Source organism: Entelurus aequoreus, linkage group LG15 (genome assembly GCF_033978785.1).
Source record: "Entelurus aequoreus isolate RoL-2023_Sb linkage group LG15, RoL_Eaeq_v1.1, whole genome shotgun sequence".
Lineage (NCBI taxonomy): Eukaryota > Metazoa > Chordata > Actinopteri > Syngnathiformes > Syngnathidae > Entelurus > Entelurus aequoreus.
In genome coordinates this window covers 43,924,438-43,940,589 of record NC_084745.1, presented here as the reverse complement: position 1 = coordinate 43,940,589, position 16,152 = coordinate 43,924,438, and the positions used below count along the sequence as shown (strand labels likewise).

Sequence of the window (16,152 nt, the reverse complement as noted above, 5' to 3'; positions counted from 1 at the left end):
AAAAAATCGATTTTAAAAAAATGAGAATCGATTCTGAATCGCACAACGTGAGAATCGCGATTCGAATTTGAATCGATTTTTCCCACTCCCCTACTTAAGACCTTCAGTTATCCGTATGTGGAATGAAATGATGGAATGGATTAAGCAAAGCAATCAAACAATGTACTAATATGATCCACTTCAAGAAACTCTTCAAACTTAAAGTGTTTACAAAGTACAAAGAAGAAGAACCATGACAAACATTCTGAATTTATTTCATCCATTCATTCATTCTCAAAATAATCTTACTCATTTCATCATATGAAATATAACTTACTTCACCAATTATCATTTCCGGTGCAAGCGCAGACTCTGCACACCACGGGAAATATGAGAAGCTACTTGATAAACCATCACCTGGAAAAGATATGTGAAGCCACCAAAGCTAAACATACATTTTTGAGGTATTCAAATGATTAAAAGTTAAATTGTCAGATATTTGCTTGAAACCGTGGATCTTCAGAACATTTGAGCATTATGTTTGTGTTCAATTGCAATAAGTGTGTTTATCCCAAACATTCCTGACATTTCATTTTACGCACTATGGCATTTTTACCAAGCTTTTTTTGGGGGCGACATCTCCACAATAATATCATACTTTGGCCTTAATACCATGACAATATTATGATATTGCGAACTGTGATGCTGAATTTCCCCCAGGGATCAATAAAGTACTTTCTATTCTATTCTATATCATTACATCCGTAGTACCTTTTATATTTGAACCGATATCTGGGAATCGATTCCAGTACAGACTGCTGCCATATAGATGATCTTTGACTAGCTAAAAACAACATATTTTTAATAATATACAAAATAAGAATCACAGTAAGGGGGGAGTCTGGCCCCTTGGTCCTTAGCTCTCTGGAAATGAGGCCCATTTAGTACCTTTTTGGGCCACTGGGATCTTAACGGTTAAGTCATTTTTTGGTAGAACCTCGGACCTTTAGGGTTTAATCCTTGTTGTTGGAGCCCTGAGACCTTGAGGGGTGAGATGGCCCTTTCTAAAAAGAACCCTGGGACCAATCCTGGTGAAGATGTGCCCCTGAAATTCCAAGACCCATTGTAAAAGTATCCCGTTACATCCCAGTAAGTAGTCTTTCCCTTAGGCATGCTTGCAGCAAATTGCAGCATTACCAAGTAGAGGCAGTCCATCTGAGTCTGCTACGATTACGCCTGTGTGCCAGCCAAGTGTTTGAGTCGGCGCCCAGTCTGCAACCGGAAGTGACATCACATGCACTAATCGAAATTTGGTACTATTTGATTTACGTGAATAAGTACCCGGTTGTACGGGCGGAATTTGATTGGTACCTAAAAACATACAGAATTCTGTGCCAATCCCTACTTAGGCCCGGTTTATGCTTCTGTGTCGAAATTAAACAAACGGTTTTAGTCGATTCTGTCTCTCTTTTGTTGCCATTGTTCACTAGCTAGCAAACAATGTAAACAGTCAATGAGCGTCAGGGTTTTTCATTAGTTGCTTCAGTGGGGATCATCGCCCCCAAGCTTTTTGGCGGAGAATCGCATCGCATGTGCTCGACTCCTGACGCAGAATTTGAAAGGACGAAGCAAGATCAGCACGGCCAAGTGTGAACTTCCCTACTTGCGTCCAAGGCAGGCCCGGGCAAATTTAGGCCCGGGGGTCGCATGTTAAGCTTTTCAATCTGGCCCGCCGGACATTCCCAAATAATTTTGTAGATCTTTAAGATGGAAACTGTAGCTGCCATTATGATGTGCAATGATGTTTTCAAATGACCGGAAGTCTTGAACTATACAAAGTATTTCAATGGTTGGGATCTTTGCTTTTGTTTGATGTACTAGTTACTATGGTAATCTAATTAGTTACTATGGTAATCAAAGTCACAGCAGCTCAGACGAGGCACCAAGCAGTGTGGGTGGGAAGCGTTTCCACAGAGTGTTTCCAGAGCGGCCAGCCTGAAATGCGGGTGTCAGGGAAAGACCCGGAAGGAGATGTTTACAACAAAGTTCTAAAGCTTAGTGATATATCAGATATATCAGATTGTAGGCAAGGCAAGGCAAGGCAACTTTATTTGTATAGCGCTTTTCATACACAAGGCAGAGGCTCAAAGTGCTTTACAGACAACAAAGTGAAATGAAAGAAAATAAAAGCAAAATTAAAATGCAGACAATAAAAATAAAAACAGTGCGGACGTTAAAAGTTAAAAGATTAAAATATTTAGCTGAAAGCTAAGGTGAACATAAAAGTCTTCAGTCTAGTTTTAAAAGTAGTCAGAGTTTGGGAGAGTCTGACATCTTCAGGAAGTTTATTCCAGCTATTTGTTGCATAGTGACTGAATGATGCGCTCCCTTGATTTGAGTTTACTCTTGGAACCGCTAACAGATTGGTCTCAGAAGATCTTAGTGATCTAGAGGGCTTATATAGTGGGAGCATATCAGTGATATACTTGGGCCCTAGACCACGTAGTGATTTATATGTGAGCAGGCGGATTTTGAAATCAATTCTCTGATGTACAGGGAGCCAATGTAAGGATTTAAGAATTGGTGTAATGTGCTTACATTTTTTGGTCTTTGTTAGAACTCTAGCAGCAGCGTTCTGAACAAGCTGTAGCTGCCTGACAGTTTTTTTGGGAAGACCTGCAAGGAGACCATTACAATAGTCTAGCCTACTGGTAATAAAGGCATGTACAAGTTTTTCAAAGTCTTGAGCTGACATGAGCCCTCTAAGTCTTGTTACATTTTTGAGGTAATAGTAGGCCGATTTTGTTACTGATTTGATGTGACTGTCGAAATGTAAATCAGAATCTAAAATAACCCCAAGATTTCTGGCTTTATTTGAGGTTTTCAGGGACAGTGATTGAAGGTGTTGGACAACTTTAAACCTTTCTTTTTTAGCACCAAAAACAATTATCTCAGTTTTATCTTCATTTAGTTGTAGGAAATGTTGGCACATCCAGTGTTTGACTTGCTCAATGCACTGGCACAGAAGATCTATGGGGCGATAGTCATTTGGTGATAGCGCTACATAGATTTGGGTGTCATCGGCATAGCAATGATGGTCAATGTTATTATTTTGCATGATTTGTCCTAGTGGGAGCATATAGATGTTAAATAAAGTCGGCTGTTAGATTGTAGGCATACTTGCCAACCTTTCTGTGGGGGGAGGGGTTGGCGGGGCGGGGTTTGGTGGTAGCGGGGGTGTATATTGTAGCGTCCCGGAAGAGTTAGTGCTGCAAGGGGTTCTGGGTATTTGTTCTGTTGTTTTTATGTTGTGTCACAGTGCGGATGTTCTCCCGAAATGTGTTTGTCATTCTTGTTTGGTGTGGGTTCACAGTGTGGCGCATATTTGTAACAGTGTTAAAGTTGTTTATACGGTCACCCTCAGTGTGACCTGTATGGTTGTTGATCAAGTATGCCTTGCATTCACTTATGTGTGTGTAAAAGCCGCATATATTAAGTGACTAGGCCGGCACGCTGTTTGTATGGAGGAAAAGCGGACGTGACGACAGGTTGTAGAGGACGCTAAAGGCAGTGCCTTTAAGGCACACCCCGGATATTGTTGTCCGGGTGGAAATCGGGAGAGATTCGGGAGAGATTCGGGAGAATGGTTGCCCCGGGAGATTTTCGGGAGGGGCACTGAAATTCGGGAGTCTCCCGGGAAAATCGGGAGGGTTGACAAGTATGATTGTAGGTGACGTTCATATGTTGTCAATACGCAGTGTTTTATCGTTCATAGTTAATATTTTAAATCCCACATTCTTTATTTTCATGTACGTTCTGGGTGTCTCATTCAGTAAAAAAATTTAAAATTCCATTCCTTTTTTTAAGGTGATCTGTCATAACGTTTTTAGCATTCAGACATTGTTGTGAGGTTTTGTATTAGTGTTCCTAAAAATAGATATACCGGCCCCCAGACACATTTTTTTCTCTAAATTTGGCCCCCGAGTCAAAATAATTGTCTGGGCCTGACCTAGGACCTAATTTACTAAAGGTTTGTGTATACTAAAACGTGCAAAGTTAATAGCACACGCAAAGCTGATCTACTAAGTGTTTTGCGTCTGTTACATGAGCAGAATAAGGCATGCAATCCCTTTTGTGTCTCTGTCCTCATTAATATGCAGAATTTATGCTGATCATTAAAACGCCCACAATACTGGGAGGACAGAATGCAAATATTTTGTACAGCATGCGCAATGTGATTTATCAACACTCATCACTGTTTTGGGTGCTCTTTTTGCATTTTATTTGTCTGAAAGAGAGTCCTCCGTCCTACGTGTACGTTTCAACATATTTGGACGGTCAGAAATTAAAAATATTAGACACATTGTCTATTCAGCAACATTCTTTTATAACTTCATAAGTGCTAGATAACTTAAAGGGGAACTGCACTTTTTTTTGGAATTTTGCCTATCGTTCACAATCATTAAACATGACGACAAATGGATTTTTTTTGTAATTTAATGCATTTTAAATATTACAAAAATGTAATTAAAGTCTGCTTACAGCACAGCCAATGGGAGCTCCACTATATCAACCCCAAAATCCAATAAATAACCATCCAAAAACCGCCAACTACTACATTTACATGTCGTGACTTGACTATTAACCAAGTATTAGTGATATTGTTATTATAAGCGCTAACACAGACAAACTATTTATAGCGAAGCCGGGATCACTTCCATGTATCCCTATGTTTACATCATCGATGGGTCTGCCGCTTCCTCGGTTCCTTGCTCCCTGTACGTTTATTCTACATCATAAATCATGCATCACACCTGCACAGAAAATGTCTGAGTAGGTATTCCGACAAGTTGGTACACTTTGACAGCCATTTAGGACCTAAAACTGACAAGAAAGACAAGAAAAGCGCTTGTTCCCCCCCCCTCGTACCTCTACCGCGACCCCCACACCCTGTTTCTTCGCGAGGATTATAAGACATTTTTCATCTCAATAGGAATATGTGAACAACCCAGCAGTCGGCATCCCAATGACAGCAGACATTGTACAGTATGTACAGTGATTTTTGTTATGCTTGTTGGCTCTCATGAAGTCTGCAGGGGGCAAAAATCGGTGATGAAGAAAGAAAAAAAAAAACCTACAAATTGTGATGCGTTTTTTAAATGAATGCACTCATATGCTTAAAATGATCAAAGTACGTAAATATTAAATATTACTATAAATGTGCCCTTTACTACATTACATACAGTATATACTTACATCATGAAGATAAAACTTTAATGGAGGTGTTTGGATGTTTTTTTAGGGGCTCTATAAGCAGAATGAAACGGCTCGCATAGGCCCCATTGTAAGCAGACTTTTGATCAAATGTATTTAATATTTAGGATGCATTAAAAAAAAAATTCCATCCATCGTCATGTCTTTCATAATGATTGTGAACGAAATTTACAAAAAAGTGCAGTTCCCCTTAAAGGGGCTGATTGAAACAAATTCAATTGATGCGTTTTGGTGTAATTTAATATTTTTTTAATGACGTTTTTTTCATATAGAATATATATTACTAACATATATCCTATGTGTCAAACTTGTTTTCATGGAGGGCCACATCGCAGTCATGGCTGCCCTCAGAGGGCCGCTTGTAACAGTGAATGTAAGAATATAAAAGTATTATCGCCTCATTTTATTATTGCCTATGCATTTGGCTATTTGATTTTTGTACGTACAAATTGATGGATAACTTGCTTTGAAATCGTAAGTCAAGGTGACAAGCAGATATTTAAGTGTTTATTGTCATTTTGGAAAAACTATAATACGGTATATGATAATTAGGGGTGCTAATTCTTTTCATTTTTTTTTATCACATCCGCTTCCCGATTTTTATTTATCTCGATAGTAAATTGATTAATAATTTTAAAAAATCGAATTACGGTATTATTATTTTAATTTTTTTGACGTTTTAATAAAAAAAAAAAGAAGTTTTTTAGGCCATCTCTATGCTTACTTGGTGCACGTATGTGTCATATGTCAGCAACACAAAAGAGCTTGTGTAACCTATAAGCTGTTTTGTTAAGGTGTTGTTATCATTATACCAAATAATACAGGGGTGGGCAATTCATTTTTACCGGGGGCCGCATGAGCAACCCGAGCTCTGCTGGAGGGCCACATCGACAATATTTCAATTAAATTTTGCTCAATATTATTTTTGATATATACCGTAAGATAAATAATAATAATAATAATAATAATAATAATTAATAATAATAGTAATACTTCAACATAGTGTGTGTAACAGCATTCCATGACTAATATAAATAAATTAACATTAATAATAAATGACAGTAAAATAAGCACACGTATGACTGAGGAGTCATAGTGTAACTTTGTGTGGTGTTTGAGTTGTCCGACTTTTTGTGTGGCCATGAACGCACCAGTGGTTTAGTGGTATGCGTGTTGGTGACAGATGACAAGTTGGTTTTGGCCTGGTTTGTATGGCAGAAAATGACTAGTTTTTCGAGATAGAAGTGTTTTTCTCATGTTTTTGGTGTGGTTATGTCCGAATATAAACAGTTTTGCTCAATAAAGTGATCGATATAATTCCTGGCCTCGAAGCATCTCGATAGACGTTACAATAATTGAACGGTGTTCAATTGAACGGTGTTGACGAACACCGTTACGGCCGCTTGTTGTCACCGTCACTCAAAGTTGCATTGCAAAACTACATAGAATAAATATGTTTATTTTGTTTAGAATTCAGATGGGATTTGATTTGATGCACGGCATATATTTGCTGTGCGCAGAGGACGCTTGAGCAGTGCGCAATTGCTCAGGCACGCACCTTAGAGGGAACGTTGCTTTGCAGTCCATGTCTTGTGGAAAACACGCCATTCGTCATCAACTTTTCTCTTTTTAGCGTCTCTGGTGTAAACCGTGCATCACTTGTCGCTGCATGTGCACCTTCACTCACAGGTTACACACGGACACACGCCCATAAATAATACTTTTCAAAATAAAAGCAGCACAGTTGTATTGCGCGCACGACATAGATGTTTTTTCAACTTTATTTTGTAATTTGTGATTGCAGCTGTTCACATTCACTCACAATCACGCACACGCATACGTCCACACGGAAGTAATACAAATAACGATTTTCAAAACTAAAGCAGCACCGTTGTATTGCACACTCGACATAGATACTTTTTTAAATGTATTTTGTAATTTATAGTTGGCCTCACGCGGGCCGGACAGGGACGCACAAAGGGCCAGATGCGGCCCGCGGGCCGCAGAATGCCCAGGTCTGAAATAATACATTGCAAAAATCAGTTTGAATCGAGAATTGTGTTGAATCGGGTATCAATTATGAATCAAATCCTCACCCCAACAATCGGAAACGAATGACGAGGTGCCCAAAGGTTCACACCAATAACAATTGAATATTTGTTGCATGAGCAGATATCAAAGTTTGAAACATGAAATTTCCTGTATTACATACATTTTTTTCTGTCAAAATGGAAACAATGAAAACATTTAGTAAGAAAGATGAAGTATCGTCATGGATCCATGCCACTGGATCAAGGCCCCTCTCTGCCAAGGACCGTGTGGTGGCTGCAGGCGCATCAGTCTCCCCACGCTAAAAGACGTCACGCGCAGGCGTCCTCCCGAATGGGAACCCATCCATTCTGAGGACAGTCATACTCGACCACGAGTGACTGCCGATGATGATGATCCACATTATTCCCAGGCTTCCCCGGGCCACATTAAATGACGTGTCGGGCCGGATCTGGCCCCCTGGCCTTGAGTTTGACACATATGTCCTATATGATAAAAAGGTCTTGAAGTATTACTTTTTTTGCCTCTTTAGTACAGTAAGTGCAGCCTTCCTGAAGAATCCATTTTTCAAAAAGCCTTTTTTAGGCCATCTCCACGCTTACCTGCTGCGCTTATACGTCATACGTCAGCAGCTAAGAGTAGCTTCTGTAACCTGTTTTAAAAGGTTAACTTTTATACCAAATAATATATTGCGAAAATAATCTTGAATCATGAATCAATTCGAATTGAATCGTGAGTTGTTGTAAGATTTGCATCCCTGATAAATGGCATGTCTAGATTTCATGTATTTGCTAATGTTATGCTAAAAACTAATTACTGTTGCTTTTAGTCCTGTTTATCAAATGAGCCATCTTCAGTTTAGGAACATTGTGCAAAAACTGTCTGAGATTGCCCAATACACATTTTTAATAGTTCAATAAGTGTATAGTGTTCCCTCGCCACTTTGCGGTTCAATTGCTACGGTTTCAGTGCAGCATGGATTTTAAAGATTAAAAAAATAAGTATATTTTAGAAACATGTATTATAATATGCATTTGATATTACCAGCCGTCAATTGCTTGTATTCTGATACGTGACTTTTTCCCGGAAGCGAAAACCAGTGGTGGTCAACCAAGCCAAGATGGCTGTTAAAGTTGTACAGCAAGGAGCATGCAAACTATTTGAGTACAAAAGAGGCTTAAGTTTTCCTGCGAAAATCAGATAAGAGCAAAAAAATCAAACTCTGCAATGTAATAGATCTCTATACTTTATCATAAAAAGGTTTGTAGAGTCATATCAAGGATTATATGTCGGTCGCGTTCTCAGACATATCGAACTATTGTGCTCCAGATATCATTCTACACGACAAAACAGATGAAAACTCGGAAAAGCATGGAGGTCTACAACTGCCTCAAAACAGCAGCTTGGAATTTGGGACATGCTCTCCCTGAGAGAGCACGGGGAGGTTTAGGTGGGTGGGGGTGGGGCGGGTAGGAGGTAGCGGGGGGGAGGGGGGGGGGTGTATATTGTAGCGTCCCGGAGTGCTGCAAGGGGTTCTGGGTATTTGTTCTGTTGTGTTTATGTTGTGTTACGGTGCGGATGTTCTCCTGAAATGTGTTTGTCATTCTTGTTTGGTGTGGGTTCACAGTGTGGCGCATATTTGTAACAGTGTTAAAGTTGTTTATACGGTCACCCTCAGTGTGACCTGTATGGCTGTTGATCAAGTGATTGTGTTTGTGAAAATCAAGTGATTGTGTTTGTGAAAATCCGTAGATATTACGCGATTGGGCCGGCACGCAAAGGCAGTGCCTTTAAGGTTAATTGGCGCTCTGTACTCCTCCCTACGTCCGTCCGTGTACACAGTGGCGTTTAAAAAGTCATAAATGTTAATTTTTTAAACCGATACCGATAATTTTGAAACCGATACCGATAATTTCCGATATTACATTTTACAGCATTTATCGGCTAATAATATCGGCAGTCCGATATTATCGGACATCTCTAGTTATTTTATTAAATGGTCCCATTTCAATCATTTGGGTGTTGCCCTCAAATCCTTCCTGTATCCAGTGACTTACTCCTTGAGTTTGGAAACAATAACAACTAAAAAATTATTTTTTTTAATACTAACAACTACTAAAATTGTAATATTGATTTAATATACTTTATATACTGAAACTACACTAGGTATTGATAGTGTCAACATCTGGATCAATCACCAATACTTTACATTGACGCTGTCACGATTAGCTTCTTGTGTAGTCCTGCTCGGTGTGTGTGTAGCATGCTTAGCCATTAGTTTTCATCTAGTCTTGGATTGCTTACCCAAGTCAACTGGAAACGTCCCCGGCAAGCTTGACCAAACGGACAACAGTCCATCAAGTGAGTCACCATAATGCTGATCATGATACAAGCACATCAGCGTACAACTACAGTACGTATGCTGTCGAGCTAGCTGCGTACAAATAAAACATGAAATAACACTCTACAGATTCTGTAATATTATTGTTCATGTTTTTCAGTCAGTACAGATTGGTGTCCTATCGCATTGTGTTGTGCATTTAAAAACTCAAAAGTCATTCAGCTGTTGAGGTAGTAGCCAGCTTACCTCTTGCCGTAGCTAGCTTATGGCTAATGCCGTAGCATGGCGATGTGTTACTAAGCTAGCAAAACAGTTCCTCAGTGTTCAGTTCAGTTTCAGTTTATTTCGAACATGCTTACGATACAATGTAATGCATCACATATTTCCAGTTGTCGCTCTTACAATAACAATGTTGCTACAGCTTTGTTATTATACAGGTTACGCAACGTAAATTAAGTATTGTTGGCTGTTTTTGCATGCATTTTTAAAGTGATTTAGAGGCTGAATGGATTGCCCCTGTTAGCTGCATTGCTAGACACATAGAACTTAGCCTAAATGCGCCATTTCTTCAGGAGGGTAAGTGGGGAGTGTGACGTCACACAAAGTGGGGTTGAGGGGGGCCAAATTTTGGTGGTAGTGGGGGTGTTTATTGTAGCCCGGAAGAGTTAGGGACGCAAGGGATTCTGGGTATTTTTCTGTTGTGTTTATGTTGTGTTACGGTGCGGCTGTTCTCCCGAAATGTGTTTGTCATTCTTGTTTGGTGTGGGTTCACAGTGTGGCGCATATTTGTAACAGTGTTACAGTTGTTTATACGGCTACCCTCAGTGTGACCTGTATGGCTGTTGATCAAGTATGTCTTGCAGTCACTTTCGTGTGTCTGCAGAAGCCGCATACAACATGTGACTGGGCCGGCACGCTGTTTGTACGGTGAAAAAGCGGACGCGTAGACAGGTTGTAGAGGACGCTAAAGGCAGTGCCATCACGGCACGCCCTTAAAATTGTTGTCTGGGTGAAAATTGGGAGAAATTCGGGAGAATGGTTACCCCGGGAGATTTTCGGGAGGGGCACTGAAATTCGGGAGTCTCCCGGAAAAATCGGGAGGGTTGGCAAGTATGCCCTAGTGTGTGAATGTGAGTGTGAATGTTGTTTGTCTATCTGTGTTGGCCCTGCGATGAGGTAGCGACTTGTCCAGGGTGCACCCCGCCTTCCGCCCAAATGCAGCTGAGATAGGCTCCAGCGACCCCCCGCGACCCCGAAAGGGACAAGCGGTAGAAACTGGATGGATGGATGGATTCTCTCAAGACTAGTTGTAGTCCATACGTAGTAATGATTTATGACTCCTACAGGCAGAGGTCGGTATCGCAACTTGTAGTTTGCAAGCACCCAAATTCTGCCTGTAGAGGTCGCAAGATCATCACAACATCTGCACTACAAAGAAGATGGCCAACAGCTACAAAAATTACAAGTTGCAATACAGATGTCTGCCTGTAGGGGTTGCGCTCGACTTCTATTAGGTGAGTCTTATTCCAAGAGTGCACTGCAGCTACACTTTGTGTTTTTGAATAATTAAGGCATTCATTTATTGTTATTTTGTTGCTATATATTACTTGTTTGTTTGGAACATTTAATTGCAATTAAACTTCACTTTTATGGAGAAACAATGTGAAATACACCTTTAAGAAAAAACAAAAGTTGAAACTGAGTGAGGATGGTGTGTGGAATAGTTAAGTCCTTGGATGAGTCCCTCAGATAATTAAAATATCAAAATAATGAAAGAGTTCACCATGTTTATTGGTGTAGCCCATGTTGCATGGACCTCACATCAATTTGCGACTGTTTGCATTAGAAGTTTAAAGTCTCTATCATTGTCTTAGGGTTGTTCAAAAAACTATTATCAAAGACTAAGTGTATGCAGTGTAGTGAGTCTGGTGCATAAAAAAAGATGGTGGACAGTTTAAGGACTGCAAATTGAATTATTTACTTCCTGTAGGTGTCATTAATCCTTATGACCTTTGGACTACAAAAATATGGAGTAAAGTTAAAAAACTACATGTTGCAATACCGATCTCTGTCTTGTGACGTTTGGACTTCAAAAAACATGAAAATAACCAATTTATTTGGTAGAATTAACCAAGCGTTGCAGTTAAAATGACCCAGCAATTGGGTTTAATTTTTGTTACCCATCTACCTGGGTTTCATAAGAAGCCCATCTTGCTGGGGTTTATTAACCCAGCATTGGTTTCGTCAAATAGTCACCCAGCAGTTTTTAGAGTGTACCACCTCTGCTATGCCACATAATCAACCCGACCGTCCTCTAAGTCAGTGGTTCTCAACCTTTTTTCAGTGATGTACCCCCTGTGAAATTTTTTTTAATTCAAGTACCCCCTAATCAGAGCAAAGCATTTTTGATTGAAAAAAAGAGATAAAGAAGTAAAATACAGCAATTTGTCATCAGTTTCTGATTTAGTAAATTGTATAACAGTGCAAAATATTGCTCATTTCTTGTGGTCTTTCTTGAACTATTTGGAAAAAAAGATAGGTTTTTATTTATATTTATAAAGGATTTTTGAATTGTTGCTATTTTTAGAATATTTAAAAAAATTCTCACGTACCCCTTGGCATACCTTCAAGTACCCCCAGGGGTACGCGTACCCCCATTTGAGAACCACTGCTCTAAGTGATCCGGTAATTCTCAGGCCAATATTAACCCTAATTAAAAAAACATTTTAAATAATCACTGGGTCTATACCATACACACGACACAGGCACAAATACGTTGATGCCTGTCAAAACTGGCCTCCGGCCCGTCACTGTAATTGGTCTGTGTGCAACATAAACACAGATTAAAAATTCCTATTGTTACAAAATGCACTACCACCAATGAATATCGGCATCGATAATAAATATTGGTAATGGTACCAAATTCCTAACGATAGTGGATAGATGCGTTTCGTTGCACCTTGTGCTCAAATTTAGGCCGGTGTTTTGGCATGACACGCACCCTCCTGGAATTCATGCAACTCCTGCATGTGTGTAACAAGGAATATGGAAATGTACAAAACCCAAAACCAGTGAAGTTGGCACGTTGTGTAAATGGTAAATAAAAACAGAATACAATGATTTGCAAATCCTTTTCAACCTATATTCAATTGAATAGACTGCAAAGACAATATACTTAACGTTCGAACTGGAAAACCTTGTTATTTTTTGCAAATATTATCTCTTTTGGAATTTGATGCCTGCAACATGTGTCAAAAAAGCTGGCACAAGTGGCAAAAAAGACTGAGAAAGTTGAGGAATGCTCATCAAACACTTATTTGGAACATCCCACAGGTGAACAGACTAATTGGGAACAGGTGGGTGCCATGATTGGGTATAAAAAGCAGCTTCCATTCACAAAAAAGGATGGGGAGAGGGTCACCGCATGCGTGAGCCAATTGTAGAACAGTTTAAGAACAACATTTCTCAACGAGCTATTGCAAGGAATTTGGGGATTCGTAATGTCATCAAAAGGTTCAGAGAATCTGGAGAAATCACTGCACGTAAGCAGCATGTCGGTGACCTTCGATCCTTCGTTTACTGAGTGTTGTTAAAAGGAAAGGCGATGTAACAGTGTTAAAAATGCCCCTGTGCCAACTTTTTTGCAATGTGTTGCTGCCATTAAATTCTAAATTAATGATTATTTGCAAAAAAAAATTGTTTTCTCAGTTCGAACAATAAATATCTTGTCTTTGCAGTCTATTCAATTGAATATAAGTTGAAAAGGATTTGCAAATCATTGTATTCTGTTTTTATTTACGAATTACACAACGTGCCAACTTCACAGGTTTTGGGTTTTGGAATTGTGTCTTTTCGAGTATGCATCCCTTTTGGAGGGATCTTTCACATGATTCCAATCTTTAGCCATGTAAACACTGTGACGCAGCTGTGGTAAAGCTTACCTGTGTTCATCCAGTGTCTCAGCAGCCTTCCACTCTGGTAAGGTGCTTGCACACAGCATCACCATAGAAATGAGGACAAACACCACAGACACAAAGGCCAGGATTTGTGCCGCCAAGGAGGACGTGGGCTCCTCAAACGTCCTCCTCATCCTCTCCAGCCAGCGATCCCGAGGCTCTTCAGGGCCCTGTGGCTCCTCTTCGGGGAAGAAGTGAACAAAGCAGTCTGACAGACGTTCGTCCAGCCGCCGCTGGCAGCACACTTGAAGGTCTGCACTCTCAAGGCCCCAGTAGAGCATCTCGTTGTAGAAGGACAACTCACACATGTGCGGCACAAAGCGCAACTTGCCATGTTGCAGGTACAGCATAATGAAGCTGAACGCCTCAGAATGCCGGTCGAAGAAAAACTCGTTTCTGTCACGGTCGTAGTCGTCGCAGAGCTCCAACAACTCGCTCTCCGACACACAGCGGTAAAGGCGGCTCAGTCTGCTCAGCGGGAGGTGCTTCATCAGCTCCACCGAGAAAGAAAACCTGCGGCCGCCAACGTTGAGAGTGCACAGACTGCTTCCAAACTTCATCTTCTGTCAAACTTTATTTTGTCTTTGATGACAGTTCCTACTGTTCAAATGGCGTCCGACATCCTTGGTTGGCACTGTTTCTCCTTGCTCCAAATAGTCGTCTTCAAGCCCGCTTGAATGAAAAGAAAAAAGTTCTCAGTAATTATCAACAAAAGCAAAAACACATCTTTGAATTAGGAATTTGACATTTCCTCTCTCACACAGTAGGGTTAGAACAGACCTGGGCATTCTGCGGCCCACGGGCCGCATCCGGCCCTTTGTACGTCCCTGTCCGGCCCGCGTGAGGCCAATCATAAATTACAAAATAAATTTTAAAAAGTATCTATCTCGAGTGTGCAATACAACGGTGCTGCTTTTGTTTTGAAAAGCGTTATTTGTATTACTTCCGTGTGGACGTATGCTCGTGCGCGCAGCGGCAATCACAAATTACAAAATAAATTTAAAAAATCATCTATGTCGTGCGTGCAATACAACTGTGCTGCTTTTATTTTGAAAAGTGTTATTTATGGGCGTATGTCCTGTGAGTGAAGGCGCACAGCGACAAGTGATGCCCGGTTATCCCCGAGAAGCTAAAAAGAGAAAAGTTGATGACGAATGGCGTGTTTTAAAAAAGACATGGACTGCCAAGTAAAGGTAAAGCCGTGTGCTTAATTTGTGGTAGACATGTTGCTGTGTTTAAAGAATATAGTGTAACGACCTGCTGACGTTGATGTTGTGTTCTTGAGTTGCGGAAGGAGTGAGGGACGTGCGTGTGGAAGGAATAAATGATAAATGGGTTATACTTGTATAGCGCTTTTCTACCTTCAAGGTACTCAAAGCGCTTTGACAGTATTTCCACATTCACCCATTCAAACACACATTCACACACTGATGGCGGGAGCTGCCATGCAAGGCGCTAACCAGCAGCCATCAGAGGCAAAGGGTGAAGTGTCTTGCCCAAGGACACAACGGACGTGACTAGGAAGGTAGAAGGTGGAGATTGAACCCCAGTAACCAGCAACACTCCGATTGCTGGCACAGCCACTCTACCAACTTCGCCACGCCGTCCGACAAGATAAGTTGAGCTGTGTTAGTATAGGTTGCTCAATAAAAGTTTAAAAAGAGCGTCAGACTTGGTGTGCACTTCTTCTGGACGCTTCAATTGGTGTCAGAAGTAAATCTTTGTGCATACTGCGCTGCTTAATTGTGTGCTCAGCCTGCTAAGTCATTGGGAGGTACGTGCCACGATGTTTCCTGGCGACTTTGTCAAGATGGAACGGGAGGGAAAGGACATTGAGTGGGGACTTAAGGTGCCAGCAGCACTGCAGATGTCTGTGTGAATCCAGGACGTGAGGAGCTCGCCGCAAAGCGAGAGAGAAATGGAGGAAGGACAGAGGCAGCGTCTACAGGTGCAGCGCACGCTGCTTGGCATGGAATAATTCCGCCCTCAATGAAGACTCCCAGGTTTGATGGCAAGGCGAACTGGGAGGCATTTCATCCCACTTCTGACTCCAATTGTAGCGTCCAGAAGAAGTGCACACCAAGTCTGATGCTCTTTTTAAACTTTTATTGAGCAATCTATACTAACACAGCTCAACTTATCTCGTTCTTTCACACGCACGTCTATCCTCACTCCTCATTTCCGCAACAGCAACGCTTCCTCCTTCTTCGCCAATCACCTTACAGGCGTGCTACGTTCACAACAAAGAGGATGCAGGATAAAGTGACAGAAATTTAAATTTTTGCATTGTATTACACATCAGGAAGCGTTGTGTAAGAAAGTGTTAAAAATAAAACCATCAAAAGCCATCTGCTTTTGAATAAAGATAAGTTAGGTTAAATGAAAATATTATTATTATTATTATTATTTATCTTACGGTATATCAAAAATAATTTGAGCAAAATTTAATTGAAATATTGTCGGTGTGGCCCTCCAGCAGTGCTCGGGTTGCTCATGCGGCCCCCAGTAAAAATTAATTGCCCACCCCTGGGTTAGAAGGTACTCTGGCATTTT

At 40.7% G+C, this 16,152-nt stretch overlaps 1 protein-coding gene and 1 long non-coding RNA gene across 2 annotated transcripts in view; one reads left to right on the top strand and one right to left on the bottom strand.

The window, feature by feature from the left end:
* LOC133630170 (uncharacterized) overlaps positions 1-14,379 on the top strand; it is a 29,528-nt gene extending 15,149 nt beyond the window's left edge. Inside the window, exon 3 of the long non-coding RNA XR_009821202.1 lies at positions 13,599-14,379. This is a non-coding gene — a long non-coding RNA (uncharacterized LOC133630170). The remainder of the gene's footprint in view (positions 1-13,598) is intronic.
* LOC133630169 (potassium voltage-gated channel subfamily G member 3-like) overlaps positions 1-16,152 on the bottom strand; it is a 29,408-nt gene that overhangs the window by 2,869 nt on the left and 10,387 nt on the right. The window contains exon 2 of the mRNA XM_062021567.1: positions 13,585-14,271. Within this exon, the coding sequence (XP_061877551.1) occupies positions 13,585-14,159 (575 nt within the window). The 5' untranslated portion in view covers positions 14,160-14,271. The remainder of the gene's footprint in view (positions 1-13,584; positions 14,272-16,152) is intronic.